This window comes from Emydura macquarii, unplaced genomic scaffold (genome assembly GCF_026122565.2).
Source record: "Emydura macquarii macquarii isolate MOO-44397 ecotype Brisbane River unplaced genomic scaffold, CSIRO-AGI_Emac_v2 contig_746, whole genome shotgun sequence".
Taxonomy (NCBI): Eukaryota; Metazoa; Chordata; order Testudines; family Chelidae; genus Emydura; species Emydura macquarii.
In genome coordinates, this window is record NW_027130883.1 from 949,077 (window position 1) to 976,758 (window position 27,682).

Below are 27,682 nucleotides of genomic sequence, written 5' to 3' on the forward strand. Positions count from 1 at the left end.
TGGGACAGTAGGGCACTGGGGGGCAGTAGGGGAGGGGCTGGGACAGTAGGGCACTGGGGGGCAGTAGGGGAGGGGCTGGGGCAGGAGGGCACTGGGGGGCAGTAGGGGAGGGGCTGGGGCAGGAGGGCATGGGGCGATAGTATGGGAGGGGGTCGTGGGAGCATGAAGGCAGAGCGGTTACCCTGGGCCTGGGACTGGGCTTACGTCGCGGGGTTCTCAACTCACCGTGACGTGTCCCGTGGCTCCCCTGACCACGGCGAGGTCCTGCCCGTAGACTGTCACCCGGACAAGATGGATGCCAGGTGCCCCCTGGGCCGCTCCTGGCGCCTCGCTCTCCGCTTCCACCCGGATGGGTGCCGGGCCAGCGAGACGCGGGGGGCCACACAGCTGGAGCAGCACGTGGGCGCAGCTCCCCTGGAAGCGGTACCGTTGCCCGTCGAAGGTGCTGTAGTGCCGCCCGCCCCACACCTGGCAGGCTGCGCGGCTGACGGGCTGGCACACGTGGTACCAGGAGGCTGGGAGGCAGGCCTCGTCGAGGAGACAGCCCCGTGCCTGGCACGTCACCCCGTCGTCCCCGTACATGCACTGGCACCTGCGCTCGCACGTCTGGTCGCTCCAGAAGAAGGTGCCGGGGGGCAGGAAGTTGGCTGCAGAGAGAGAGAGAGCAGGAGACGTGAGTCTGGGCCCATCGAGGCAGGGCAGGCAGCCAAGGAAAGCAGCAGCTGCCTGGGCCAAGGCGGAGGGAGACGCACCCCTGGGGGGGTGGGGAGATATGGTTACAGGGAAGGACGCGGGGTTGTTGTTGGGGCCTGGAAGGGGGGATGAGGCTAGGAAGAGGGACGGGCTGGAAGGGACCAGAGAGATGGGGCGAGCGATGGAAGGGGAGGAGGGAGATGGAAGAGGAATGGGCTGGGATGGACCAGGCAGCGGATTGGAAGGTGCCTGGGAGAGAGGCTTAGACAGAGACAAAGACCCAGAGCATCCAGGCTCCCACGCTTCATGCTAAAGCGAGGTCTGAGGAGCAGAGATCAGAAAAGACGGAGGCTCGGGGCAAGTGCAAGGAGCCGGTGAGAATATAGCGGTGAGAGAGAGACGCTGCCGCCCCGCCTACCGGACGACAGGGCCGGGGCCTTTGCCACGCACCATTGTAGACACAGCCGTTGGGCACAGCGAAATTGTCCACCTGGAAGGCCCAGCGCCCGGGGCTCCTGATGTTGCTCGTCGAGCTGATCTTCAGGATGCTGGGGGTCCGTGAGCCGGGGATGTTGAAGTAATTTCTCTGCCCTCCGCTGTTAAACCCGGCCTGAAGGGAATGGACAGGAGCGGGATCAGAGGAGGAGGGCAGCTGTCTGGGCTGCAGAAAAAGACGACTCCAGTGCTGCGGCGCCAGCTCCACAGGCATCCAGAACCCAGGACACACATAGGTCCTGGCAGCGCCGGGAGGCCAGTGACGGGGCATTTGCAGCACCAGGCTCATTGGGAGAGTTGGTTTTTGTGTTGTTGCCCCCTCCTGGACAGGGACAGGAGCGCCGCATTGGATCACGCCAAGTGGAAAAACACCCAGGGATAACAACTCGCCACTTCTGTGACCACTAAACTACACCACCCTCCGAGAACTAGGAATAAAAACTGAGGACCTCCCAGTCCTCCTGCTTCAACCAGTGAACCCCACTCTTCTACCGGAGCAGGGATAGAACCCAGGAGTCCTGATTCCCAGCCCCGCCCCGACCCCTGACCCCATGCTGTGAATAGACTCCAAGAGCCCAGGAGTCCTGGCTCGCATGCTTTGTTGAGACTAGAACCCAGGGCCTTGATCTTAGCTTCCTTTCCTACTCACCAGCACTAAGCTGGTAGGTAGCTTTACAGCACAATGGCTAGCTAGATACATGGCAGCGTATGGAGATGGAGGGATGGATGAGTAGCGAGGCAGAAGCTGCCGCCCATAATACAGAGAGATGGTCCTTCCAGGCCTCATGTCCATTGAAAGTGTTACCCACGTGTGCTTAGCCTCCCTGTTTTTCAACCTGGAGTAATGAAGTGGACCTACCTGAGCCGGGGTGCCCTCCAAACCAGTATGGGGGTCCCCGCCACTTGCCGCCCCTGTTGTCCACTGGATGTCTTTGTAGTGCAGCATGATAAAGGACAGGTGGCCGTCGGTGGTCAGAACCACCTGGAAGGTGTTCATCTGCAATGGTCCAGCCACCGGGAGAAGACAATCGGTGAAAATTCACAAACCAGCATGTCAAGACCAAGGTCTTCGCTCCACAGGTACAGTTCCAGGGTCACCACCTCCCCCCTGCCTGTGTGGGAGGGACGTTCAGGCACCATGGCCTATTCAATACTTGGTGTCTCTGCTGAGGCAGAGAACGAAGGGGTTAAATTAGTATCAGTGACAGGGAGTGGGGGGGTTGTCACCTCGTCGACGCCGCTCCCCTAGGAGCTGTGCTGAGAACCACCAAACTCGCTCCAGACAGGCCACCAAACTAGCCACCAGATGGGAATAATGGATTATTCCATAAAAGAATTGTTGAGTATTTCAGAGATTCTGATCTCAGTGCATATGAATGAGGAGTATCTGAATTATATTCGGTGGGGTCACTCCTGATCCACCGCAGGGTGAGTAAGGGGGAAATCAGCATCATTGACTCCAGTGGAGTCACTCCTGATTTACCCCAGGGTGAGTGAATGAAGCCTTGAGCCCTGTGCGTCTGCGCGCCTTGAGTTCTGTGGCCTGCGGAGCTCTGCAAGTTGGTTTCATTGTCCTTGAAAGCTACCGTTCCTAACAAGGCACTTAATGAAGATTTATTGAGACAGTTATTGTGTGTTTAATTGTAAACTGGTAGTTATTTAACGCACTTTAATGTGAGAGGTTGTAGAGGGGCAGACGCTCGACTGGGGTAAATCAGCACGGATTTCCGAGCAGCAATGCCAATTCACCCCTGTTGATCTGGCCCCAAAACCCCCACCCTCACCCCACCTTGCAGTTTCTGTGGGAATTCCAGCTCTAACCCAGCAGCTGACGTTAGCGAGATCCCTGTTCCTGGCCGGTTTTCCTGGACAGATCAGATACCCTGGCTGCGGTGGTACAGGGGAGGGTGTAAGGAGCCAGCCGGGAGAACAATCCAGGATCTTTCTGCCTCCCACCCATTCAGTGGAGCCACTGAGCCATGCAGACCCTGCCAAATCCTCCAACCATTCACAACTAGACTTTGCACAATAGGGATTCAAGATAGATAAATACAGGCCCCCTCCTGCAGCTCCCACTGAGCCCAGCCACTGGACCACACGCTTCTCCCAGAGGTGGGGATAGAATCCAAGAGTTTTGACTCCTATCCTCTCCCCCCTCTAACCATTACCCCTCACTCCCCTCCCAGAGGTGGGACTAGAACCAGAGTCCTGAGTCCATGTCCCTGCTGTTTTCGCTACTAGACTCTGTCCCCAGATTAGGGAAAAGGACCCAAGAGTCCTGACTCCCAGCCCCATCCTGTTCTACCAACTAGACCCCACTCCCCTCCCAGAGCTGGGGGTAGAACATAGAAGGCCTGGCTCCCAGGCCTTCCCCTCGCCTTCATAACCAAGACCCTGCGGTACTTTACCTTGGAGGATTTGGATCCATAGAAGGTCACATGGTCCCAAGTGGCCACAAAGAGCCACGTTGCTGTGAACTCTTCATGGGGAAAGTAGGTGTTGATGTCAGCTGTGACTCTCTGCAAGAGCTGCAGGTCTCGGCTCTGCCGATAACACACCTCTCCCGTGATGCGGTTATCCACATCCGCCCAGAACGGTGCCACAAAGGCCCGGCCATCAGTCAGTGGGAAGGAATCGGGCGTGTACTGGTTAACGGGGACGTCAAATGATACCACGCCGTTATTGTTCACCTGGAAGTGGAAAAGGAGCTCAGGATGTATTTTTCATCAACACACACATCTTTCTATCCATTCCCATACCCACTGATCTATCGATTGATCGATCTATCTATCTATCCCCATACACCCCCACTATCTATATATCTATCTATCGATATATCGATCTATCATTTGTCGTGTAGTTGTACCCGTGTCAGTCCCAGGATATTAGGGAGAAGAGGTGGGTTAGGTAATATCTTTTATATACATTTCAATAACAATATATTTTATTATGACCTGAAGATGGGCTCTGGGGAAGCTTGAAAGTTTGTCGCTCTCACCAACAGAATAAAAGGTGTCACCTCACCTACCTTGTCTCTGTCTATCCATCCAGACCCACACACACTGATTTATCTGTCCCCATACGCTCCTCTGGGTAGCAGCTTAGCTTCTTATATTCTTAGGTGGCCTGTCAGTGCACACTTGGAGGATGTTCTAGCTGGTTGGTGCGGATTGCTTTTATCCAGCTACGGAAAGGCATTTGGTGGCTACCTTGACCTCAGCGGGCCTCATTGCTGCCTTCTCGAAGGACCCCATCCTTGGGGGTTCAGTGTCTCAGCCTCCCTGGCTCACTCCACCCAGGCAATCTTTGCTGAGCTTACCAGCCAGGAGGCCAGTCTGTGCTGGCTGAGTGGTTCTGATACCTGCCCACTAGGAACTGGGCCCAGACCCCATCTCCTCATTTTTCAGAGGCCACCAAAAAGCCCGCCAATGGACGACAGCACCCTAGGGTTTGGGCTGCTGAGGAAAAGCATTGTCCCATGGAGGCAGTGAGCAACTTACGTAAAGAGAGCGGTAACTCCTGTCATAGATGGAGAAACGCACTGAGATGGGGATTTCAGGAGATGCCCCATCATCTGCCTTGGGGGTTCTTCTGTCTCCAAACTGGGGTCCATGTGGGTACATGAGTGTATCTGAGGAGACATGGGGATAGGACAATGGGGATGTACAGCAGTGTGTGTCTCAACCTTTTCGATACCAGGGACCAGCTTGCTGTTTTCCTAAGCTGTGTCAGGGAGAGCTCCGGGATCGGCGTCGGTCCATGGACCGGTCGTTGAGAAACTGATATAGAGAATCAGCTGTGTATCTGTCTACAGTGTAGTCCTAACCATGTCGGTCCCAGGATATTAGAAAGACAAGGTGGGTGAGGTAATATCTTTTATTTGACCAACTTCTGCTGGTGAGAGACAAGTTTTTGAGCTACACAGAGGTGTTCCTCAGGTCAGGACTAGGTAATCAGAGTGTCACAGCCAAATACAAGGTGGGACAGATTGTTTAGCATTAGAAGTACGCACATGTTAAGATGAAGTGGGCAATTAACACCTCTGAAGTTAAAGGATAAAGGAGAGATAGTAGGTTACAGATTGTTGTAATGAATCATAAGACCAGTATCTCTGAGGTCATGATTTTTAGTGTCTGGCAAAGTTAAGCTTGCAGACTGTCTTTTGAAGGTGTTGTGCAGGTTTCATTTGAGGATGAGGACTATTAGGAATGATGGCTTTGTGAAAAGTGTTCACCTACTGGTGATAGGGTGTTTTTAGTTTTTGTACCACTTTATGACACCTGTGACACTGATTACTTTTTCCAGACCTGAAGAAGGGCTCTGTGTTGCTTGAAAATGTGTCTCTTTCTCCAACAGACATTACCTCACCCACCTTGTCTCTCTAGTATTCTGGTACCAACGTGGTTACAACGACATTACGTTTAGAGGGTTAAGTTTGGAGGCTAGAGCAACAAGGGTGATGTCATGGTGGGCGTCTGTTGTAGACCATCAGACCAGGAGGATGAGGTAGACGAGACATTCTTCAGACAACTAATGGAAGTTCCCAGATCCCAGGCCCTGGTTCTCATGGGGGACTTCAATCACCCTGACATCTGCTGGGAGAGCAACACAGCGGTTCACAGATAATCCAAGAAGCTTTTGGAGCGTGTTAGGTACAACTTTCTGGTGCAAGTGCTGAAGGAACCAACTAGGGGCCATGCTCCTTTTGACCTGCTGCTCACAAAGAGGGAAGAATTGGTAGGGGAAGTAGGAAAGTTGGACATGCCCAAGTCCATGGGGCCAGATGCAATGCATCCGAGGGTGCTGAGGGAGTTGGCTGATGTGATTTCAGAGCCATTGGTCATTATCTTTGAAAACTCGTGGCGATCAGGATAGATCCCGGATAATTGGAAAAAGGAAAATATAGCGCCCATCTTCAAAACCGGGAAGTAGGAGGATCTGGAGAACTACCGACCAGTCAGCCTCACCCCAGTCCCTGGAAAAATGATGGAGCAGGTTCATTTTGAATCCATTTTGAAGCACTTAGAGGAGAGAAAGGTGATCAGGAACAGTCAGCATGGATTCACCAGGGGCAAGTCATGCCTGACAACCTGATTGCCTTCTGTGATGAGATGACTGGCTCTGGATGTGGGGAAAGCGGTGGACATGTTATACTTTGACTGTAGCAAAGCTTTTGATATGGTCTCCCACAGTTTTTTTGCCAGCAAGTTGAAGTATGGGTTGGATGAATGACTATAAGGTGGATAGAGAGCTGGCTAGATCATCAGGCTCAACGTGTAATGATCAAGGGCTTGATGTCAAGTTGGCAGCCGGTAACACGGGGAGTGCCCCAGGGGTTGGTCCTGTGGCTGGTTTTGTTCAACATCATCATTAATGATCTGGAGGATGGGGTGGATGCACCCTCAGCAAGTTTGCAGATGACATTAAGCTGGGGGGAGTGGTAGATACGCTGGAGGGTAGGGACGGGTTACAGAGAGATGTAGACAAATTGGACGATTGGGCCAAAAGAAATCTGATGAGGTTCAACAAGGACAAGTGCAGAGTCCTGCACTGAGGACAGAAGAATCCATGTACTGCTACAGACTGGGGACCGATGGGCTAGGCAGCAGACCTGCAGAAAAGGATCTGGGGGTTACAACGGACAAGAAGCTGGAGATGAGTCAACAGTGTGCCCTTATTGCCAAGAAGGCTAATGGCATATTGGGCTGCATGAGTAGGAGCATTGCCAGAAGATGAAGGGAAGTGATTGTTCCCCTCTATCTGGCACTGGCGAAGCCACCTCTGGAGTATTGTATCCAGTTTTGGGCCCCTCACTACAGGAAAGATGTGGACAAACTGGAGAGTCCAGCGGAGGGCAACGAAAACGATTATGAGGCTGGAGCACATGACTTATGAGCAGAGGCTGAGGGAACTAGGCTCGTTTAGTCCACAGAAGAGAATAGTGAGAGGGGATTTGATAGAGCCCTTCAACTACTTGAAGGTGGGTTCCAGGGAGGATGGAGCTAGGCTGTTCTCTGTGGTGGCAGATGACAGAACAAGGAACAATGGTCTCAAGTTGCAGTGGGGGAGGTCTAGGTTGGATATTAAGGAAAACATTTGCACTAGGCGGGTGGTGAAGCGGGTGGAATGGATTACCTAGGGATTACCTCTCCCTTCTTAGAGGTTTTCAAGGCTCGGCTTGACAAAGCCCTGGCTGGGATGATTTAGTTGGGTTTGGTCCTGCTTTGACCAACTGAGGTCCCTTCCAACCCTAACCTTCTCTGCTTCTATGACACTGCAAACATCTCTCTATACATCTTGCCTGTAGTGGCTGTCTGTGTCCTTATCCTGTCTGTCTTCCTACGCAAATGATGCGTGCATCTATCCTGTCTCTGTCTACACATCCTCACAGCTCCAGTGTTGCACCCATCTGCCTGTGGTACCAGAAGCCCAGCACTATATGCCTGTGGGACAGTGCACAACACAATGCACCCCCAGTGCTTACTGGGGCCTCTGCTTGTTTCTTTGCTAGCAGCCAGGGAGGCTGCAAGAGAAGGATGTGGCTGAGGGCCGCGGGAGCTGCACACGAAGAGGAGCTCATGCCCACAGTGGGGAGGAAGCAGGGAGGAGACTAGGGTTAGAGAAGCTGAGAAGGGTGAGGTGGGGGTGGAACTTGTGTCTGAAGTGAACAGGGATCTGGGAGGGAGCTGGGGAGGGTTGGGGTGATGTGGTCACCCCATCTATCCATGGCAGGAGGTGGCAGCAGCACCTCACTGGGGTTTGGGGCCATAGAGGAAGGAGCAGCAATAGCCAAGATGAGAGATGGAGGCCTGGATAGGACATGATGGAGCCTGGAGATCCAGGGGACAAGTACAGCAGGGGGTGCCCTGCTCAGGGTGGGTCCGAGGAGCTGCCGAGAGCACAGAGATCAATCCCTTGGGGTGGATTCAGTTCCACTTGGAGGTTGACCCCACATTGGTCAGTTTCATTTGCTGCTTCTCACCCATTTTGCTGCCTTGTCGGGATCCCCAGCACCGCTGGGAAGTGTTTGCCCCAAACCATGCCCCTGCCTGGACTTGGGGGTAATGACTGGCCCCCAGCACCCTCCTCCCTGCTCACCAGCATGCCCAGCTAATGCCCTCCCGCTGCATGTGTGGAAATGAGACGTGATTGCTGTCCACCTACCTGTGTCAGCCGTCGCTGCCCCAGAAAGCACCTGCAATGCTAAAATCAGAGGGAGGTTAACAGAGGCAGGCCGTGGCTGTCTGGCCTTGCTTTCTGGCTCAGATCCTAGCCCAGGGCAGAGGTGCTGACAGCTCTGCAGGGATATTTTCTATTCACAGACTAGGACTGTGACAGTGTCAGCCTCCCACTACATCTATCTATCTACCCGATCTGTTTGAAATCTCTCTTTTCACTGTTTGTTTTCTCTCACTCTCAGCCCATCTGAGTGGCATCCAGGGGCTAATCCCCTCAGCAGTCCTCCCTCGATGGGCTTTTAATTCTGATCTGGTCCAGCCACCCCCCCTAGGACTCAGAGGGGAGTTCAGTCTGGGGGGCTCAGTCACACTTCGCTCTTAGGAAATGCTAGAAGAATTAGTGTAGGGAGGGATATAAAACCTGGTGGCAACCTAGCTAGAGGGGATGTGGAAGAGCCTTTCCTGGGAGCAGATTATCCCATCACTGTGGGGTTCCAAAACCCTCTTCTGAAGCAGCAGGCATTGGCCACCAGCCACCCTCAGGGGCAGGATCCTGGGCAAGATCTGCTCTGCCCTCTCAATTCCCCTAAAGTCAGATAGCCCAGCAGTAATAACCTCTCCTTTACGCTCTCCACAGAGCACCCAGCAGGGTCCCCCAGCCTGCTCCACCCTGCCTTTTGCTGAAGAATGACCCAGCAGCATGCCCTGAAGGTTTCAGGCTGTTCCAGACCAAGGCAAAAGGCACACACAGGCTGCCAGCAGGCTCTGCTCTCCTAACCCTGGCTCAGGCTTCTCTGTGGATAGCACCATGGCAGTACCTCCCAGGGCCGCAGAGATGCCACCCAAGTAGTCAGGTTCCAGGCTGGCTAAGGCTTCTTAGGTCAAAACCAACATCTATCAGCCTGGGAACCAACAGCCAGCCAGAGCGTCTGCGGGGAGTCAGGTACCCGAGCCTCTTACAATTTCATGTGATCGGAACTTCTCCCCCTATTTTCTCCTGAAACAAAATTCTGATGAAATCGACCTGCTTTTGCAGAGCAGTTTGATTTCGGTGGATCTGCATATGCCAACAGAATATGGTTTTGTCAAAGTTTCTCTGACCTGCTCTAATTTTAACCTTTATTATTCTAACTTCTCATTATCCATCTAAATGTCTGATCATTATTTTGCATCCTGCTGAATTCTGGCCCTCAGCAATGTTCTTTTGTACAGTTTTGAATTTACTTCGTTTCCGTGTCATTGGAGTCCCTTTGTTTTCGTGTTATAAATCAGGGTGAATAAAATCTACCTCCTCTCTCCTGTTCATTACATTCTATACATTTCTCATGGCCCCACTCTTTTCCATGGCAGGCTTCTTTCGTTCTTCCTGTAGCCCTTCCAAAATCGTTTCACCCCAGGTTGGTACTTACCCAGTGCTAGCAGTCCTGGAAACAGCAGATGGCACTGTCTTGTCATGTCTGTCCTCTTGGCCACTTAAATCAGAAACCGTATTGAAAACCTAAGAGTTAATCATAAAAATGTCTTGGATTTTCTAGTGTCTTAATCCTGAAGGGTCATAAAGTGCCTTCCAGGCTATATACACCGGGATTATTCCCCCACTGCTGAAATACAGCTGCCTCTGGGGGAGGAATGGCAGCTATTTAAAAACCACACGGTAATTCTGCACATGGATCATTCACCTAATGTTACAATGCAGCCATCTCTGGGGTGGGGTGCAGCAGATGTCTCTAGGAGGGAAGTGTAGTTTAATGGTTACAGCAGAGGCTGGGAGTCAGGACTCCTGCATTCTAGTTCAAGCTCCAGACAGCGAGGGTGGGAGACAGGACTCCTGGGTTCTATTCCTACATCTGTGAGGGAGTCTGATTTAGTAATTAGAGGGAGGATTGTGACTCCTGTATTTGAGGCTCTACCACTACAAGTCAGTTTTCCTCTCTGTGACTTAGTTTCCCTATTGCTAAAATGAGAACAATGATTCTTAACTACCTCCCTAGGTGTTCTAAGGTTGAATGAATTCATGTTGAAGAAGGGCTCTGTGATCCTAGGATGAAAGGAACTAAGGAAAGGCAAACTCTTAGGAGAAGGAAAGGTTTCCAAAGCACTTCGGAATCAGTTCACCCACTTCTGGGTGGAGAAGCAACACAATGGCCCAGAACTGAAATGCAGTCGCTTCTGGGGTGTGGCACAGCAGCTGTTAAAAAGCCATACAGCATCTATCCACAGGGATGGCTCACCCATTGCTGAAATGCAGCCACTTCTGGGGTTGGCTATGTCAGCTGCTTAACAGCCCACATTGCAACTTAGATCACCTGGGGAGGGTCCAAAAGGTGCTCCTTTCCTTCCCAATGGTTCCATAAACAACCTCCTGTTTACATAGCATGAGATCAGCCAGCACCGAGACATGGAAACAAAGTCGCTGCCTCTTACCTGCGTCTCATCGGTGTGATCCCCCTAAATGCTGCTCAGTCCTGGGTGACTGGTACGGTGTCTTTCTGCAGAGCAGCAGAGTTTATACCTAACATCCCAGGGGCGTAACTTAGCGGGAGCAAATCCTGGGTTTATCATAATACTGAATAGATCCATTTTTCATCTCCAGCTCTGCTGGGACTTTTGGCAAGGCCCATTTCCCCCTCCAGTTCTCCAGGCACTAATATTAAGCGGATCTATTGTGTTTCTTCTCCAAAGCCCTTGGCAAGAGGCAGGGGCAATAAGGGCCCAGGTATTAATGAGCTGGAAAGAGGCACGGGTGCTAATGGGGGAGTGGGTTGGCTGCCCCCATGGTGTTGCCACCTGACAGAGGATGGGTTTGCCAGCACCTTCCCCAGGGAATGCATGGACACCTCTCTCCATGCGGGGAGCCGAGGGGCAGTAGCAGAGAACGAGGCGGGTGCAGATCAGATGGCTAAATCACGTTGCTATGGGCAGCAGGGAAAGATAATGAGTGGGATCTAGTGGTGAGCAGTGAGGGGTTGGGGTTCAGAAATCCTTGGGTCTATCCCTGGATCTGGGAAGTGAGTGGGATCTAGTAGGCTGGAGCATTGGGGGTACGCGTACCCCTGGGGTGCGCAGAGCTATTCCAGGGGGTACATCGACTCATCTAGATATTTGCCTAGTTTTACATCAGGAAGAACTAGGATTTCATACAGACAATAACTTGTTTCTACTGCTCTCTGCACTATACCCTGACACGTAAGTACAATATTTAGATTCCAAGGGATTTCTTTAGAATTCTATGGTAAAAATGAGGAAGTTAGCGATTTTTCAGTACTAGTGCGCTGTGGCACTTTTGTGTTTTTATGTCTGATTTTGCAAGCGAGCCGTTTTTAAGTGGGGTGAACCCTGGGGGTACACAAGACAAATCAGACTCCTGAAAGGGGCCCAGAAGTCTGGAAAGGCTGAGTCGCAGGGTGAGAGCAAATGGGGGGAGGAGCAGGATGCCTGGGTCCTATCCCTGGCTGTGAGAGGGGATGTGGAATAGTGGTTCCTAGTAGGGACCGGGAGTTAAGATGGGTGTGTGATTATGAATCATCCGTATTGTCTGCAACAGGGCTGTCCTGGTGTCACCGAGAGCAGGATTTGGGCTGTGAGTAAGCGTGAGCCAGAACAGACCTCAGCTCCCGGGGCCCAGGAGGGAGAGGCCCGAGCTGAGATGGGTGAGGGAGGGGAGACAGAGAGGCCTGACCCTCTCCTGGCTTTGTGCTGGAATTCCCCTCCTCTGCAGCCCCAATCCTGTTGACCTTCTTGACTGCACCCCCATGCAGCTCCCATGCTCTCATGGGCCCTCTTCTTCTTCTCCCTAGGGCCCATTGCACCCTGGGCCCGCTCTCACCCCATGGACTGCCCCATGGCCACATCAATCCAGGGTGCGGCTCCAGGGCCCAAGCATAATATTTTCGGGCCCAGTACAAACTTGTAACATGGGCCCCCTTGCGCACACACACACACCACAATCCCTCATCCCAGTCATACAATCTCATGAGCCATGAAAAATGTTTTCCTCATGGTAATGGGGGTTGCAGCCTGGGCCGGGCCCCCCCAGGCCCTGGTAAAGTGTCCCTCCCCCCCCCCATGCGAGGGCCCTGAGCAGCTCCCACTGATCCCTATGGGTCATGGGGCCAGCCTGGGTGTTTCTCAGCTCAGTGGACACATGCTCCCATAGCGTCCAGGGCCACAAGACCCCCCCAGACTGGGTGAAGGCCTTTATGGGCCGGGTTCCCAGTCAGACTACCTCTCCCGTGGCTTACCGTGGTCTCCCACCCTGGCATCGTGTCCACTGCTGGGCCATGGTCATCATGGGAGCTGATCTCCAGCTGGGGCACCTAACCTACAAAGGCAAATGAAAGCATGAGGGGCCCAAACCACAGCTCCCATGAGGCACCGTGGCAACGTTTCCGAACCAAAGTATTTGGGGTGCCGGCCAAAGACCGAAAACGTTTTGGAAATCCAACATTGGCACAGGGAGCCGCCACATCGCACAAATCCTGTGCAGGAAAACCTAGTGTTCTGCCGGACGAGTGTGCGGATCAACATTTCCCAGCAGGCCCAGGCGAGTGCCGAGGGGGTTCTGGCTCCTAGCTTTGTGCTGGGATTCCCCTCTGCACCGCCAATCCCTTGACCCTCATGAGTGCACTCCCATGCCCTCAGGGGCCCCGTTCCCCTTCTCCCTAGGGCTCATTGCACCCTGGGCCCTCTCCTGCGCCTCTCGACAGCCTGTCTGGTTCAGGCCGGGGGACCAGTTCAGGCCGGGGACATCCTGTGAAGTCTGTTTCAGGCTGACTGCTGTGCCAAGGGGTCCCGTGTAGGCTGGTCGGCCTGCCGTGGGGTTTGTCCAGCTCAGGCCTGGTAGCATGCCACGGGGCCTGGTTCAGGGCAGGGTGTGCGCCATGGGGCCCACTTCAGGCCAACTGGCATGGCAGGAGGCCTGGTGCTGGCTGGGGTGCGTGCCATGGGGCTGGTTCTTGGGTGAACTGGGCTGGTTGGTCCATTCCGGCCCAGTGGCCAGATCCCATAGCTGGGCGCTGAGGGACCTTACAGGCCCCAGCGTTCATGGAACCATGGCCCCCGCTCCCAAGTCCATAAACCTGGCATCCCGGCCTGGCCAGTCCCGGATTCTCCGGGTTCATTGCTTGCTGATTTCCTGCTCTCACCCCCCAGGAGAGGCACAGCCTGCTCAGCCATTAACTGCCTGGGGAGCCGGCCATCCGTCTCCTTCAGCAATGTGCCACAGCCAGTAATTACAAACAGTGGGAGCTCTCACCCTCCATGGCCTGCCATTGTTCTCAGCCCCACAGCCCCGCTCCCATTATCCACAGCATGATTAGTTATTAGGCGCTGGGGCGGGGGGAGGAAGATAACGAGCCATCGGCCAAGCTGAACGGGGCCCAGCACAGTTAACTCCGTAAGGCCCAGGATTGGATCCAGCAACCAACACCAGCGTAGACAGACCAATGCCCAGAATCCCCTCCCCTCCCTTCAGACCCTATGGACCCATCTAGCCCAGAACCTCCCTCTATACAAACCAGAGTACTACATTCGTGTGTAATGGACACCCTGTAAATTACATAGATTCGATTCGATTCGATTCAATTAGATGAGATGGATGTGTGGGGATGATGTGTGACAGACGATGAGATGTGGGGGATGGATGATGGTGTGTGGGCATGGCTAGATAGATGGTAGGATGCATGAGGATGGATAAACGATGGAAAGAGAATGACTAGATTATGGGGTGGAACAGGATAGATAGACAGATGATGGGAATGGATAGACCGGTGATGAGGTGTGGGAATGGATAGACAGACAATGACGGTGCGTGGTGGCTGGGGGGATGGATAGACAGACACTGGTGTGGTGAAGGACAGATGGATGATGGGAGGTGTGGTGTGAGACAACAGGGCCAGACGGCACCAGAAAGGTCATAGAAGGGAGATATATAAAACTCCGATGGATCAAAGCTTTGTTCCCTGTAGACTGAGCAGGGCTTACTAGGGGTTAGTTAGGAGTACCTCCGGCCAATTAAGGCCCAGCTAGTGCCCTGATAAAAACCCCTGCTCCAGCCAGAGGGAGGAAGGACAGCTGGAGAGCTGGCAGTAGTGTGGGAGGAGTGTTGCTGTACCCCAGGCCTGCCTACTGTGTGGGCACATGCCTGCAGGCAGGGCTAAAATAGCCCAGGCCGTGTTGACCAGAGAAGAGACACACGCACACAGAGGATTGATCACACACACACGCACGTCTGATCCCACATAAAAGGGATCAACGCACATACCCATGGTCCCTTCCCCCACGTGACAGACACAGTAGAACCGCGGTTCACAGATGGCCCTTTATTGCTATACTCCACTAAACACTGGCTGCAGGGGGTGCCCTGCCGGTTGGGGCAGGAGCCTGGATCCTTCCAGCAGCTGGGACAGATCGGACGGCGTCCAGCAGGTTCGAGGAAGGGCCCCTCCGAGCCAGGCCTGGATTCATCTGCAAAAAAGGACACAGGGTTGGCCGGAGCAGCCGGCTCAGCAAACAGCCCCTGGGAGCTGGATCAGATTCAGATCCACCTTTCCCTGGGGCAGATCAGAGCAGAGGACCATCAGCTGTAGGGGGTACAGCCCATCATGAGGGGGAAAAGACCTCAGCCACAGAGCTGGCTGCTGTTTCTGTGGGGAACCAGCCTCATTTGCATACATTAGAATAGCACTTACCCCAATCCCATCTCCTGAGGTCTTTTACTGCCCCACCAGCTCCTTATCTGGCCCCCATCACCCTGGTCTCTAGGCACCTCCCTTTTCTGGTGGGGCATTACAGCTATTCCCAGGGGAAACTGAGACACGGGCGGGGGGTGTAGTTAAGTGGTTTTTCCAAGGTCATATAGGAAGATTGTTCCAGCGCCGGAAATTGAACCATACAGCCCCACAGCGCAGAGTAGTACCCACATTATTGGGCCAGCCTGCCCCTGGCCTTGTTCTTTGATCTGGCAGCCTGAGTCCTGTGACCCAACCCGTCCGTGCCTTCACCTGAAAATGCCAAGATCAGAGCAAGCTGCAAAAGGAGAGCAGATTCTCCCAGCACTGGTGGGTGACACTGAAGCCAGACTTCCCAACCAGCCACAAACAGCGCTTCTGATTCCCCCACACTGGTTATCAAGAAGCTAACACAAAAATATGCACAGCCCCCTTGACTGCATTTCAGTCTCTGGTTCCCAATCAGCCGCTAGGTCAGTAAAGAGATCAGTTATTTAAAACTCTGTGCTCTTTACCAAAATGGTTTCTCCTGACCCCAAGGGTCAGCCACAGCACCAGATCAGTATAAGTTTGGATCTTACCCAAAATCCCACGCTGCCAGCCAATCCTTTAGTAACTAAAACTAAAGGCTTATTCTAAAAGGAAAGAGACAAACTATAAGAGAAATGTTAAAGGATTAAAGCAATCACATACATACAAATGATTGGGAAGTCCATAGATATCAGGTTTCCAGTAGAATTCTGGAATTTGCAGGCTTGTACAGTCCCTCTGGTGTACATCCAGTGCCTGGATGGGTCTCAGTCCTTTGATTCACAGCTTCAGTTGTAGATGAGTTGATCCAGAGGTAGGTAGGTGAGGACTGAAGACAAAATGGATGTGGTGCAGCAGCCTTTTATGTCCCTGGGCCTTTTCCATTCTGCTTGTGGAAATTTACAGAATAAGACTCATCAGGTGTAACCCTGGCTTCTCCCCCTGGGCCCATTGTACCTGTGAGTTTCCTTTAATGGGCCTTTAACCAGGGGAGTGCTGCTGCCACCCTGTCTGAGGTGTCACCCAGACACACAGCACAAGTTGAAATACAAATACATCAAACATATCCATAACTTCCAATACACACATAACACAGGAACATAACCAATATCATCACACTTAGCACATTGTAACCTTTCTAATGGTACCTGACATAGCATCTCCCATATGAATTATTGTAATTTTGACTTATTGATGTTAAATAATGTCATAAAGGGCCCCCTTAATCCAGCCAGCGTTACAAGCGGGATTTGCAGAGGGTTATTGCTGAACTGGAGAGGAGCAGGGGATAGGGCACGGCTCTGTGGAGGGTGATCTCTATGCTCCACAAGGACTCCCCGTCATGGTTTTGGGGGAAGTGTTGTTTAGTAGATAGAGCACTGGGCCAAGACTTTGGAGAGCTGGGTACAAGTCCCAGCTCTGATGGGTGACCCTGATTGTGGGTGGGAAGGGCACAGGTGGCTGTTAGCACTAAACCACACTCCCCTCCCAGAGCTGTGTATAGAACCCAGGAGTCCCAGCTAGCGCTACCGTGATGCACCTAATAAATAATGTACAGTACCTGGCACAAGGGGGTCTTCTTAGACGAGTCTGGGGTCCCAGCCCTACTGTAATAAACCAATAAATAATGTACAGCACCTGACACAAGGGGGTCCTGGCCCGTGTCTGGGGCTCCTCGGTGCTGTGGCCATATGAACAATAAGTGATGATAACAACTGATGCTGTTGGCACAAGAACTGGGGCTAAACGGGCCAGGGATCAGTGGAGGCTGGAAGGTTTCTCCCCATTGGAGGAGGAAAGGTCTGGGACAGCCCCCAGTGGGTGTGGGGAGCAAACACCCTCACTAGCCCGAGGATGGAGCTGGACCAGTTTGGGACCGGGCTGCTCTGAGGGGCTGCTGCGTGAGCCGGGAGGGGATTTGATGGCCCAGGAGAGCCTTGTGTTCCTGCCAACACCTCACGCTGTGGGGATGGTCCATGGGCTGACCATCCGGGCACCGTCTTAGTCCGAGCCCTCTGTACAAGCAGAGCAGGGTGGGGCTGACATCTCCTGGGTGGGGGTGGGCAGGAGGTGGTGCCTCCACTGGGCTGAGAGCATCATGGGCCCTGGGTGCATTGCTGGGCTCTACCCGGGAACTGGGGGAAACAGGCAACCAGGCCACAGCACCATGTCCTTAGCAGTCAGGAGCCTTGGAATGGGGACGGGGGAGGGGGGGGCATGGGGAGAGAACGCTAGCGTGAGAGTGTGTGAGTGTGTGTGTGTGTGATTTCCGCTGCTCCCTGCTGGATGGGATCCTGCGATGTTCATGGCAAACACAGAGAAGTTAGATGAAAAAAATCAAATTCTCTTGCTAGAAGGTTGTCACATCACACGATTTTATTGCTTAGAATCCGGAGCCCAGACGCACAAGAACCCAACCCAGAGAGAGACAAAGCAGGCTGCTCCTCAAGACAACGAGACTCAGATCCCCCCACTCTGCTCTAGGCCGGCTCTTTGTGGACTGACTGTGCCAGGTGCAGATCTCACAGTGGCCCCTGCCTGAAAGCAGAACCAGGAAAACCCTGAAATGCACAGTTTTTAAACACACCGCAGAGCAGCCCTGCCGTGTGCGTGCATGTGTGTGTGTGTGTGTGCACTGCCCCCTGCTGGACACCCTTCCCCAGCCCAGCTCTGCCTGTCTATTGCTGATGTTCTAGGGACACAGCCCCAGGGGCATCTCCCAGGATCACAACAAGCAGAGCAGCACATGGGATGGCACAGGGCTGGTGTATTGTGGGTGCACATGCAAGGCCTGCGGGACCGTCAGTCCCAAGGGAAGGTCATGCCCAGACGCTGCATCTGTTCCTGGTAAACGGTGTCGAATCGTTGGCTCTGCGTCTCCGAGAGATGGTTCCGCCAGTCGCCGCAGATCCCTGCAAACCACAGGAAACATGGCTTGGGCTGCCCCTGACTCCTGACCCACAGCCCCCGTTCTCCCAGTCCTGCCCCAACCAATTCTAGCAGTGCTCCTCAATCCCGACCCACAGCCCCCTGCCACCTCAGCCCTGGGCTCACCTTTCCTCAGGAACTGCCCTTTCTCGTGGTCTATGTACTTGTCTGACAGCTGCGAGTAGTTGGACATCTTGTTCCCCTTCATGCTCTGGAAGGAGGCGTTCTCCGCCACCGCCGCCACTTGCTCCTCGCTCAGCTCCTTCCCCAGGAAGCGGCAGATTCTCCGCACGCTGCCCGGCAGGTCCTGGGGGAGACACCTGTTGCCATAAAGGGGATGGGGCTGGGCTGACATTTTTATGGTCCATGGGTGCCTCAGTTTCCCCACCTGCTAGGTACTGCTCCCCACTGGGTGCAGACAGATGGTCTCCTTCGAGGGCAGAGGGCCTGGGCCACAAGCCACGTTGGCTGTCTAGGGTCAGCCCCTTTCCCATGCGCTGGCTGGACGGGGCAATGGAATGCAAAGGCCAGGAAGTGCTGACACCTGGGACATGCACCTGAGGCCTGGGGAGCAGGGATTGGCTGCACCCCCAAACACAGCTGGGTTTGGGGCCCCAGGGTGGAGCTATGTGTGGGCGTGTTCCCAAGGGCAGGGTTATGCATGGGTGTGGTCCCAGGGACGGTGTTATACATGGGCATGGTCCATGGGGCAGGGTTATGCGTGGCTGTGCTCCCAGGGGCAGGGTTATGCACAGGTGTGGTCCCTGGGGCAGGGTTATGCATGGATGTGGTCCCAGGGGCAGGGTTATGTGTGGGTATAGTCCCAGGGGTGGGGTTTCCCTACCTGCTGCAGCTCCTCATAGGTGATGGAGAAGAAGTTCTTGTTGTCCTTCAGCCCCATCCAGCCGATGACATGGTCGAACCAGGAGCCGTAGGTCACTGCACATGGGAGAGCGCCACGGTGATCCCAGAGCCAGCACCACCTGGGTCCCTCCACTCCCACCCTGTTGGGGAGAGCATGGGGCAGGGAGCCAGAGTGCCTGGGTTCTCTCCCAGCTCTGGGAGCCGAGTGAGGTCTAGTGGTTAGAGGCAGGGGTTGTTTAGCAGGCCCCTGGCTGTTCCTGTTTGGGGAGGAGAGCTGTAGGCTAGGAGCTGTGTCGGGCAAAGGGCTGCTCAAAGCCAGCTGAGGATGCACAAACTGCATGCACCAGTGACTCGCTCAGAATCCAGCTGTCTGATGGAAGGAGGCTTCCCAGCGTCTCCCTCCCTGCAGAGTGGCCCCCAGGGGCGCTGCTCACCGTTCCCGCTCAGGAAGTCCTCGAGGAAGGAGTCCAGGGAGCCGGGGTCCTTGACGAAGCGCAGGATGTGGGAGAAGTGGTAGAGCGAGACCAGCACGTCCTTGGGGCAGCGCAGGGTGTAGATGATCTGGGAGAAAGGGGTCGGGGGGGGAGAGTCAGACCAGGCTGGGGCAGCGGTGAGGAGGGTCACTGTGGGAGGATTGTGTTAACGATCGGGGGAGGAGGATGCCAAGGGAATCCGGCAATTAACCGGCAACCATAGGGCCCTCGCTGCCCCACCCTTGGCCGGTGGCTCTTTTCCCAGAGGGGGCCAGTTGCGTGCCCGCATTGGTGTATTCAGTCATCAGAGGCAGCCCTGGCTTTAATGCCCCCCCCCCATGCACACGGCCCTGCCGGTGCCCCTCAGTCCCGACCCGCAGCCCCTGCTCTCCCGTCTCACCTTGGCCTCGGAGCGCTGCAGGGACTTGGGGAAGAGCTGGACGGGCAGGTGGGAGCAGAGCAGCCGGGGCGGTGGGTATTTCAGGGCAGCCTCCAGCCCCACTTTATGCTCCACCCAGGGCGCCCGCTCCCAGTTCGGTACGCTGCGCACCCAGCCGGGGTCCCCCTCACAGCGGATCAGACTCAGGATCTCCAGCATCCAGTTAGTGCCTGGGGGTGAAAGGGTTAATGGGCCTGACACAACCCCTCAAGTCCTGGGAGGCTGCAGCCTGGTGTCCATCTAACGTGGGTGTCAGGAACACCCCTCTCCCCCCCCACACACACTCCTACCTGACTTGGGGTAGGTGACGTTGAAGACGTCGTCGTCCCGCACCTGGAATTCGTTCTCCACGTAGCTCAGAGCCTCAGGGGTGTAATCATGGCATGGGAACAGCACCCCCTTGTAGGTGAAGTACTCACCCGCCATGGCCGGGCTGGGTCAGAGACAGACCACCTGGCCTCAGTGCTGGCCCCTGCGTGATACTTGGGGGGGCCGGGCCGCAGGGAGAGTGTGTGGGGCCCTTTCCCCAGATCAAAAGCAAGGGTCTCCCCTGCCTCAGCCTGGCACGAGGGGGCAGTGCTCTGCAGGGAGTGGGGTGCGGCTGTTACTCGGCTGCCCCAGCCCAGAGCCAGCTGCAACTTGGCACCGGCTGAGCTGATTCTTTGGCGTGTTCCCGGAATGACTCTATGCCCGGCCCTTGCTGTTGATTGCAGTGAGGAGAACAGCCCCAGGTGTGGGATGGGAACCCTCTGTGGGGTTGAATAACGGACCCAGGCATTCTGCTCCACCCCCACACAGAGACCCTTGGACCGGGGAGGAGCCAGTGCTATTCAGCCCTTGGCAGCTCTACTGGGTCCACACTGCCTCTCCATGCAGCGAGCTTTGGACCTGGGCGGAGCCGGTGCCATGAATCCCTTAGGCCCCTGCTCTGCTGGGCAGCTGCCTGTCCCTGGCAGGGCCCCGCGTCCCGCCCCTTCCCAGCTGAGTTGGGAGCTCAGGGTCAGGGGTGGGAGTGGAAGGGAGGCGTGGGGTGGACTGCATCATTCTCCACCTGGGGAGAGATGGCTGATCTGTGTGATTTCAAGGCAGCAGGGGAGAGTCACCGGGCTTGGGGGGTCACTCCCCATCTCTGCACCACAGTGATCCCCCCCCACACACAAAAGAAAGCTGGGAATTGAGACCCCCAGCCTCTCTCCTGGTGTGGCCAGCAGGGGATGCCGATTAGCCCCTGTTGTGGGTGCAGATGTCGCCACCATGGAGAAACAGCTCATCTCTGCACAGCCCGGCCCTGCGGCCGGAGCGGAGCCGGTGCCCCCAGAGGGGAAAGGGCCCACGTCCCATCCCACTGCCCTATACTGACTGTCCGATTTGCAGACTCAACTGCTAAAGCTCTCAGCTGCTTTTGCTCCGAGCTGGTCGCTGCTGAGATCTCCCTGTGGTGAAGGGAAGCAGGCAGGGCTGAAGGGAACTCGTCCGTGGTCTCTAGGGCAGGGAGAGGGTGAGACTGGGGACGTGAGCGCCGTCCCTGGGCAGAGAGTGTGTGTGTGTAGCTCTGTGTGTGGGATTGTGTGTACATCTCTGCGCAGGAGTCCCTGGAACCGCTCGCTAACCCCGTGTATCTTCCCCCCGCCCGACCTCCACATCCGCTCTGCTGCCCATGGCTGGTCCCATCCAGCCCCCACTTTCCAGGGCTGAGAACCCCCTGTTCGCAGGATGTGATGAGAGGTCCAAGGGTTAAAGTAGGGCCAGCCCGGCACTTAGAGTGGCAGGGGCAGCACTGTGCAGCCCAGAGAGACCAGAAATAGGAGCCAGGACTCCTGGGTCCAATTCATGGCTCTGGGAGGAGGCTGGGGTCTAGTGGGTTAGAGCCGGGGTGCAGGGTTAGGGGGAGGGCTGGGAGCTGGGACTCCTGGGCTCTAGCCACAGCTCTGCGACTATTATTATGGCCTTGAGCAAATCACGTCCCCACTCCGTGCCTCAGTTTCCCCAGCTTCACAAAAGAGTCACTCCATACTCCCTTCGTAGAGGGCTGTGAGCGAGACGCTGGAGATGCATGAGGTGAGAGCGGAGGAGCATCCTCAGAGCCTGAACCATGTGAAAACAGTAACATTGGCAGAGCACAGCAAGGGCAGAGATCATGTGACGGCAAGTCCGTCTGTCCAAGTGCTCCTGGCACTGGCAAGTGTCCCTGCTGCCCCCTGCTGGAGGGGATCACACCTGCCCGATCGGTGCCTGTGTGCAGCACGCCCCAGCCCAGCTCTGCCCGTCTATAGCTGATGCTCTAGTGCCGTTGCCCCAGGAGGCATCTCCTCATGTACAATAAATACAGCGGCACATGGTGGCACAGGACTGGTGTATTTGGGAACAGCTGACGGGGGGTGCGGGACCATCAGTCCCAGGGGAAGGTCACGCCCAGACACTGCATCCGTTCCTGGTAAACGGTGTCGAATCGTTGGCTCTGCGCCTCCGAGAGATGGTTCCGCCAGTCGCCGCAGATCCCTGCAAACCACAGGGGCACATGGACTAGGATGCCCCTGACTCCAGACCCACAGCCCTCGCTCTCCTGACTCTGCCCCCACAGCTCTGCCCGTGACCTTCAATCCCGACCCGAAGCCCCTGATAGCCAGGCCCTGACCCCCACAGCTCTTACAGTGCCCTAAATTCCAACCTGTGGATCGCTGCCCTGAGCTCACCTTTCCTCATGAACTCCCCCTTCTGGCGGTTCATGAACTCATCCGAGAGCTGCGAGAAGTTGGACATCTTGTTCCCCTTCATGCTCTGGAAGGAGGCGTTCTCCACCACCGCGGCCAGTTGCTCCTCGCTCAGCTCCTTCCCCAGGAAGCGGCAGATTCTCCGCACGCTGCCCGGCAGGTCCTGGGGGAGACACCCGCTGCCATGATGGGGGGATCTAGGCTCAAATCATTACAGTCCATGAGTGCCTCAGTTTCCCCACCCACTGGGTACTGCTCTCCATGGGATGCAGAGAGACTCCTCTGAGGGCAGAGGACCTTGGTCACGAGCCACGCTGGCTGTCTAGGGTCAGCCTCTGTCCCAGGCGCTGGCTGGATGGGGCAGAGGAATGCAAATGCCAGGAGGAGCTGACACCTGGGACATGGACACTGTGGCCGGGGGAGCCAAGGTCGGCTCCACCTCAGAACACAGCCTGGTTAGGTTATGTGTGGGCATGTCCTCAGGGTCTGAGTCTAGGTGTGGCCCCATGGGTGGGGTTATGTGTGGGTGTGTCCCGAGGGGTGGGGCTATGTGTGGGTGTGTCCTGAGGGGGTGGGGCTATGTGTGGGCGTGGCTTCGGGGTGGAGTTCTATGTGGGTGTAGCCCCAGGGAATGGGCTCATATGTGGGCATGGCTATGGAGGCGTGGCCAGCTGTGGGCGTGGCCCCAGGGGCTGGATCATGTGTGGTTATGCGTGGGCGTGGCCCCAGGGGCGAAGTTATTTGTATGTGGGGGCCTACGGGTAGCGTTAGGTGTGGGTGTGGCCTCAGGGTGGGGTCGTGTGTGGGCGTGGTCCCAAGGTGGGGTCGTGTGTGGCTGTGGTCCCAGGGGCGGGGTTTCCCTACCTGCTGCAGCTCCTCGTAGGTGATGGAGAAGAAGTTCTCGTTGCCCTTCAGCCCCATCCAGCCGGTGACATGGTCGAACCAGGAGCCGTAAGGCACTGTGCAGGGGAGAACACCATGGTGACCCCAGACCTGGCACCTCCCGGGCCCCTTCCCCCTGTGTGGCCAGGGGAGCAGGGGGCTGGGAACCAGGATGCCTGGGTCCTATCCCAGCTCTAGGAGGAGAGTGGGGGCTGGTGGTGAGAGGTGGGGGGTGTTTGCAGACTCCGGGTTGTGCTATGGCTGGTTGTGGGTGGGAGGATCTGAGCTGTGCTGGGCCCTGGGCACGGGGCAGCTCAGAACTGGCTGGGGATGCACTAACTGGATGCCCCAATGAACCCAGGCGTCCAGCTCCCCGTGGGGCACTACTCACCGTTCCCGCTTAGGAAGTCCTCGAGGAAGGTGTCCATGGAGCTGGGGCACTTGAAGATGCGCAGGACGTGGGTGAAGTGGTAGAGCGAGACCAGCACGTCCCTGGGGCAGCGCAGGGTGTAGATGATCTAGGGGAAGGGAGGGGAGGGGGGTCAGACTGGGCAGGGCTGGGGGAGTCACTGCGGGGCATCATGCTACCCATCGGGGGAGGGGGATGCCAAGTGAACCCAGCAATTAGTCGCCCACCCCGGGGCCGTCCCTGCCCTGCCCGTTCTGGAGGGAGAAGGAATCTCTGTGTCCTGCTGGCGGCTCTTTCCCCACATGGGTCCAGTCGCACGCCCACATTGGTGTAATTCAGCCGCTAGCAGCCCCTGGATTCAACTCCCGACACACAGTCCTGCCGGTGCCCCTCAGTCCCGGCCTGCAGCCCCTGATCTCCCATCTCACCTTAGCCTTGGAGCGCTGCAAGGACTTGGGGAAGAGCTGGACGGGCAGGTGGGAGGTGAGCAGCCGGGGCGGTGGGTATTTCAGGGCAGCCTCCAGCCCCGACTGGTTCTCTACCCACGGTGCCCGCTCCCAATTCAGCACGCTGCGCACCCAGTCGGGGTCCCCCTCACAGCGGATCAAACTCAGGATCTCCAGCATCCAGACAGTGCCTGGGGGTGAAAGGGTTAATGGGCTTCATCCAACCCCTCAACTCCGCTCCCACAGCCAGGGAGAGAACCCAGGAGTCCTGGCTCCCAGCCCCTGCCCATCCACTGAGCTGTATTGATAACAGGGTGAAAATCACAAGCTCTTGTTTTGCTTTGCCAGGGATCTCCTGCTCTTCAGGAGGCTCTAGGGGAAGCCAGTGACCAGAATCCATCTACAGAGAGCCAAACTAGCGCCAGGTGGGCGAGCTGGGCCCCAGGGAGCAGCCTGCTTTGTCTCTCTCTGGGCTGGGGTCGTGTGTGCCCGGGGGCTGGCATCTAGGAAATCAAGTCGTGTCACTTTGCAGCCTCCCAGCTAGTTGGACATTTCAATCTAACGTCCGTGTGTGTGTCAGGAACACGCCCCCTCCCCGCCCCCGATGCCCATTCTCCCCTACCTGACTTGGGGTAGGTGATGTTGAAAATGTCGTTGTCCTGAACCTGGAATTCATTCTCCAAGTACTTCAGCGTCTCAGGGGAGTAATTCACGCCTGGGAAGAGCACCCCCTTGTAGGTGAAGTACTCAGCTGTCATGGTAGCGCTGGGACAATGACAGACCACCCAGAGTTAGTGCTGGCCCTCGCACAATGCATGAGGTGCCGTGCTGCAGAGGCAGGGTGGGGGTCTGAAGGGGGCACCGTGGTGCAGGGAGGGGGTAGAGGGTTCAGTGGGGGGCACCGCGCTGCAAGGAGTGGGGTGCGGCTGTTACCAGGCTGGCCCACTCCAGAGCCAGCTGCATCTCGGCACTGGTTGAGCTGATTCCTTGGTGTGTTCTCGGAGCGACTCTACGGCCCGTTCTGTTGGCTGCAGCTGGAAGAACAGCCCCGGGCCTGGGGTGGGAGCCCTCTGTGAGGTTGTGCAACAGGCTCAGGTACTCTGCCCTCCTCCCCAGAAACCCTTGGACCCAGGCAGGGCTGGTGTTCCTCAGTATTTCGACACCCGGCCGGGTGCTGTCTCTGCACAGTGACCTTTGGACCTCAGAGGAGCCGGTGCCATTGACCCCTCAGGACCCTGCTGTCCCGGGCGGCTCATGGCTCCAGGCTGCTTGTCCCTGGCAGGTCCCTGCACCCCTTCTCGGCTGTGTCAGGTGCCTGGAGGCTGGTTTGGGAGTAGAGGCGGGTGGGCATCTCTCCTCCCACGGAAGCTGTTCCAATTCCCTCCGCATTTTTGTTGCCCTTCTCTGAATCTTTTCCAAATCCACTGTATCCTTGTTGAGATGGGGCGACCAGAACTGCAGGCAGTATTCCAGCTGGGGCGCACCATGGATTTACACAGTGCCAGTGTGATATTTCTAGTCTTACATTTTCTATCCCTCTCACACCACACTTAGTACTTCGGCTATTTCACACGTGAGCTCCCTCATCACTCTTGGGTGAAACATCTGCTCCGGGTGCCTGATTACTCTTTAATTTCTCTCTTTGTTCCAAAACCCCCTCTACTGACACCTCAGTCTGGGCCAGTTCCCCACACCCCAGCACTGGAGACCTTGCAAAGAATTCATTTAGCTTCTCTGCACCAGCCTCGCCTTCCCGGTGTGCTTCTTTAGCACCTCGCTGGCCTAGCGTCCCTCGCCCTGCTTGCCAGGCTTCCTGCTCCTGTGGACTTCAACCAAATCTTAGGGTTTTATTCTGCGTCTTTACAAATCTGCTTCTCCCTCCCAGTCCTCCTCGCCTGCCTCATTCAGCTGTGCCACTTCACCTGCCGGAGTTCAGCCTCCTTCCAATCATCTAATCACTAAGATTTGACGTCCAGATCTGAAAGGATCCTTGTTGCCCCTCCCCGCCTCCCTCGCTCTGTTCTCCAGCCTGGGCCCTTCGTTCTTCGGGGTCTCTGGCTGTCTTTTCAGATGTGGGGGACACATCTAGGCTGAGTCGCTGTTCAGGGGTTTTTAGCAAGTCCCTGGGCTGTTTGCCAGCATTTCGCTCTTGGAGCCTGGAGGTAGTTCTCCTTTAGAAAAGGAGCCATCCCTGTGGCAGCGAGTGTGATTGTTGTGACGGGTGTGAGGTGTGGGACAGTGCTAGGCTGTGTCTGTAACCACACTGCAGTCACGGGGCCGATTCCTCTCTCGCTCCCTCCAGTGTGAATCGGGAGTAACCCCACTGCAGTCACTGGGGCTGACCCCGTAGCTCCCTGGGGCACGGCACAAGCAGAATTTTTTTGCATCAGGTACAAACTTGTCACACGGGTCCCCTCCCACACACACACACCACAATCCCTCCTCCCACACACACAATCTCATGAGCCATGAAAAGTTTGAATTCTGAAATTACGGTTACATATTCTACATTTCTGAAAATGCCCCCAGCAAAGTGTACCCTTCCCCCCCCATGTGGGGGCCCGGCCCTGGGGTAGCTCTGGGTTCGCCCCAGACTCAGGTAGGGACAATGGCTGCTGGGACAGCCGGGGTCACCCTGGGAGCCGAGGGCCAAGGACCCCCAGGGGACTGGGAATTCCCAGGGACGGGGCTCAGCTACTCACCCCAGCTGCTGCAGGTCTTCCTGCTTCTGTCCTGGGCTCATCCACCTCCTGTCCCCTCCCCTTCCCTCCTCAGCGCTGGCATTAACCCTTCCGTGCTCACACCTACATGGGAGGCAGGGAGGGAGGTGCCGGGCTCCGCTCCTCTGCCCCCTCTGCTGCCCCCTAACATCCCTGCCTCCCCAATGCCAGCTCTGTCCCCCTACCACGCCCTCAACACCTGGGATTTCTGTCGCTTTCTCCCCACTCCCAGATCCCCACTTTCTGGCCCCCAGATGCTTGGAAGATCCAGCCTCCCGTGGCAGGCGGGGTCCTGATCCAACTGAGGAGAGGGAGGGACTGTGGGGGGTGGAATCACGACGTCTCTTTCCTAGGAAGCCCCGTGTGAATTTCCAGGAAACGGTGCCTTGACTTCGAGCCTCCCCATTCTAGCCCAGTCCCCCTCCCCCAGCTCCCAGCCCCTTTCCCTCCTCCCCCTGCTCTGAGCCCCCCTACCATGGCCCAGCCCCCTTCTCCCTACACAGCTTCCATCCCTTCTCTGGCTTCCTCTGTTAAAAAACAAAGGCAGATGCAGCACAGAACAGCTGGTGCAACAGTTTGTTCTCAGGGCCGTGGCAGGTCACTGCCCCAATGCAAATCAGCAGTAATCCCATTGGAGTCAATGGGACCGAGCCCCCCTCACTTATCCCACGTGTCTTCCTTCAGCC

General features: G+C 56.0%; 3 protein-coding genes across 7 annotated transcripts; all 3 read right to left on the reverse strand.

Annotated features, from left to right (window-relative positions):
* Positions 1-216: 216 nt before the first annotated feature.
* Positions 217-12,628, reverse strand: LOC137149445 (alpha-tectorin-like). Its single transcript, XM_067542962.1, has 7 exons — positions 12,608-12,628; positions 8,353-8,383; positions 4,689-4,819; positions 3,597-3,878; positions 2,048-2,185; positions 1,144-1,303; positions 217-647 (listed from the first exon to the last, which is right to left on the reverse strand). Exons 1-7 carry the CDS (start codon positions 12,626-12,628, stop codon positions 217-219), a joined length of 1,194 nt encoding a protein of 397 aa, XP_067399063.1.
* Positions 12,629-15,936: 3,308 nt separating this feature from the next.
* On the reverse strand, positions 15,937-20,914 carry LOC137149403 (sulfotransferase 2B1-like). Of its 4 annotated transcripts, none has more exons than XM_067542917.1 (7): positions 20,248-20,914; positions 19,790-19,998; positions 19,351-19,477; positions 18,897-18,991; positions 18,179-18,372; positions 16,686-18,036; positions 15,937-16,010 (listed from the first exon to the last, which is right to left on the reverse strand). In XM_067542917.1, the coding sequence occupies exons 1-6, from the start codon at positions 20,252-20,254 to the stop codon at positions 17,850-17,852; spliced, it is 819 nt and encodes a 272-aa protein (XP_067399018.1). In that variant the 5' UTR covers positions 20,255-20,914; the 3' UTR covers positions 15,937-16,010; positions 16,686-17,849. The 4 variants fall into 4 exon arrangements, with proteins under 4 accessions (XP_067399018.1, XP_067399017.1, XP_067399014.1 ...); XM_067542916.1 differs by having other exon boundaries at positions 18,179-18,359; positions 20,119-20,914; XM_067542913.1 differs by having other exon boundaries at positions 20,119-20,914.
* Positions 20,915-21,095: 181 nt separating this feature from the next.
* On the reverse strand, positions 21,096-27,036 carry LOC137149464 (sulfotransferase 2B1-like). Of its 2 annotated transcripts, none has more exons than XM_067542979.1 (7): positions 26,979-27,036; positions 24,899-25,041; positions 24,259-24,467; positions 23,813-23,939; positions 23,404-23,498; positions 22,522-22,702; positions 21,096-22,327 (listed from the first exon to the last, which is right to left on the reverse strand). In XM_067542979.1, the coding sequence occupies exons 1-7, from the start codon at positions 27,017-27,019 to the stop codon at positions 22,218-22,220; spliced, it is 906 nt and encodes a 301-aa protein (XP_067399080.1). In that variant the 5' UTR covers positions 27,020-27,036; the 3' UTR covers positions 21,096-22,217. The 2 variants fall into 2 exon arrangements, with proteins under 2 accessions (XP_067399080.1, XP_067399081.1); XM_067542980.1 differs by lacking the exon at positions 26,979-27,036 and adding an exon at positions 25,210-26,923 and having other exon boundaries at positions 21,098-22,327.
* Between the last annotated feature and the right edge of the window lie 646 nt (positions 27,037-27,682).

What these genes read in the sequence shown, in the direction of transcription:
- LOC137149445 (XM_067542962.1), bottom strand. Translation starts at nt 12,628, where the DNA reads ATGCCAGGGTGGGAGACCACG. An exon ending in TGGAGGGCACCCCGGCTCAG is followed by an intron (nt 1,304 to 2,047) that starts GTAGGTCCACTT and finishes CATTCCCTTCAG; the next exon opens with GCCGGGTTTAACAGCGGAGG. An exon ending in CAACGGCTGTGTCTACAATG is followed by an intron (nt 648 to 1,143) that starts GTGCGTGGCAAA and finishes CTCTCTCTGCAG; the next exon opens with CCAACTTCCTGCCCCCCGGC.
- LOC137149403 (XM_067542913.1), bottom strand. Translation starts at nt 20,254, where the DNA reads ATGGCGGGTGAGTACTTCACCTACAAGGGGGTGCTGTTCCCATGCCAT. An exon ending in TGCAGCGCTCCGAGGCCAAG is followed by an intron (nt 19,478 to 19,789) that starts GTGAGACGGGAG and finishes CCTTTCTCCCAG; the next exon opens with ATCATCTACACCCTGCGCTG. An exon ending in CCTATGAGGAGCTGCAGCAG is followed by an intron (nt 18,373 to 18,896) that starts GTAGGGAAACCC and finishes TTATGGCAACAG; the next exon opens with GTGTCTCCCCCAGGACCTGC.
- LOC137149464 (XM_067542979.1), bottom strand. Translation starts at nt 27,019, where the DNA reads ATGAGCCCAGGACAGAAGCAGGAAGACCTGCAGCAGCTGGG. An exon ending in GAAGACCTGCAGCAGCTGGG is followed by an intron (nt 25,042 to 26,978) that starts GTGAGTAGCTGA and finishes TCATTGTCCCAG; the next exon opens with CGCTACCATGACAGCTGAGT. An exon ending in GGGGGAGTTCATGAGGAAAG is followed by an intron (nt 22,328 to 22,521) that starts GTGAGCTCAGGG and finishes TGTGGTTTGCAG; the next exon opens with GGATCTGCGGCGACTGGCGG.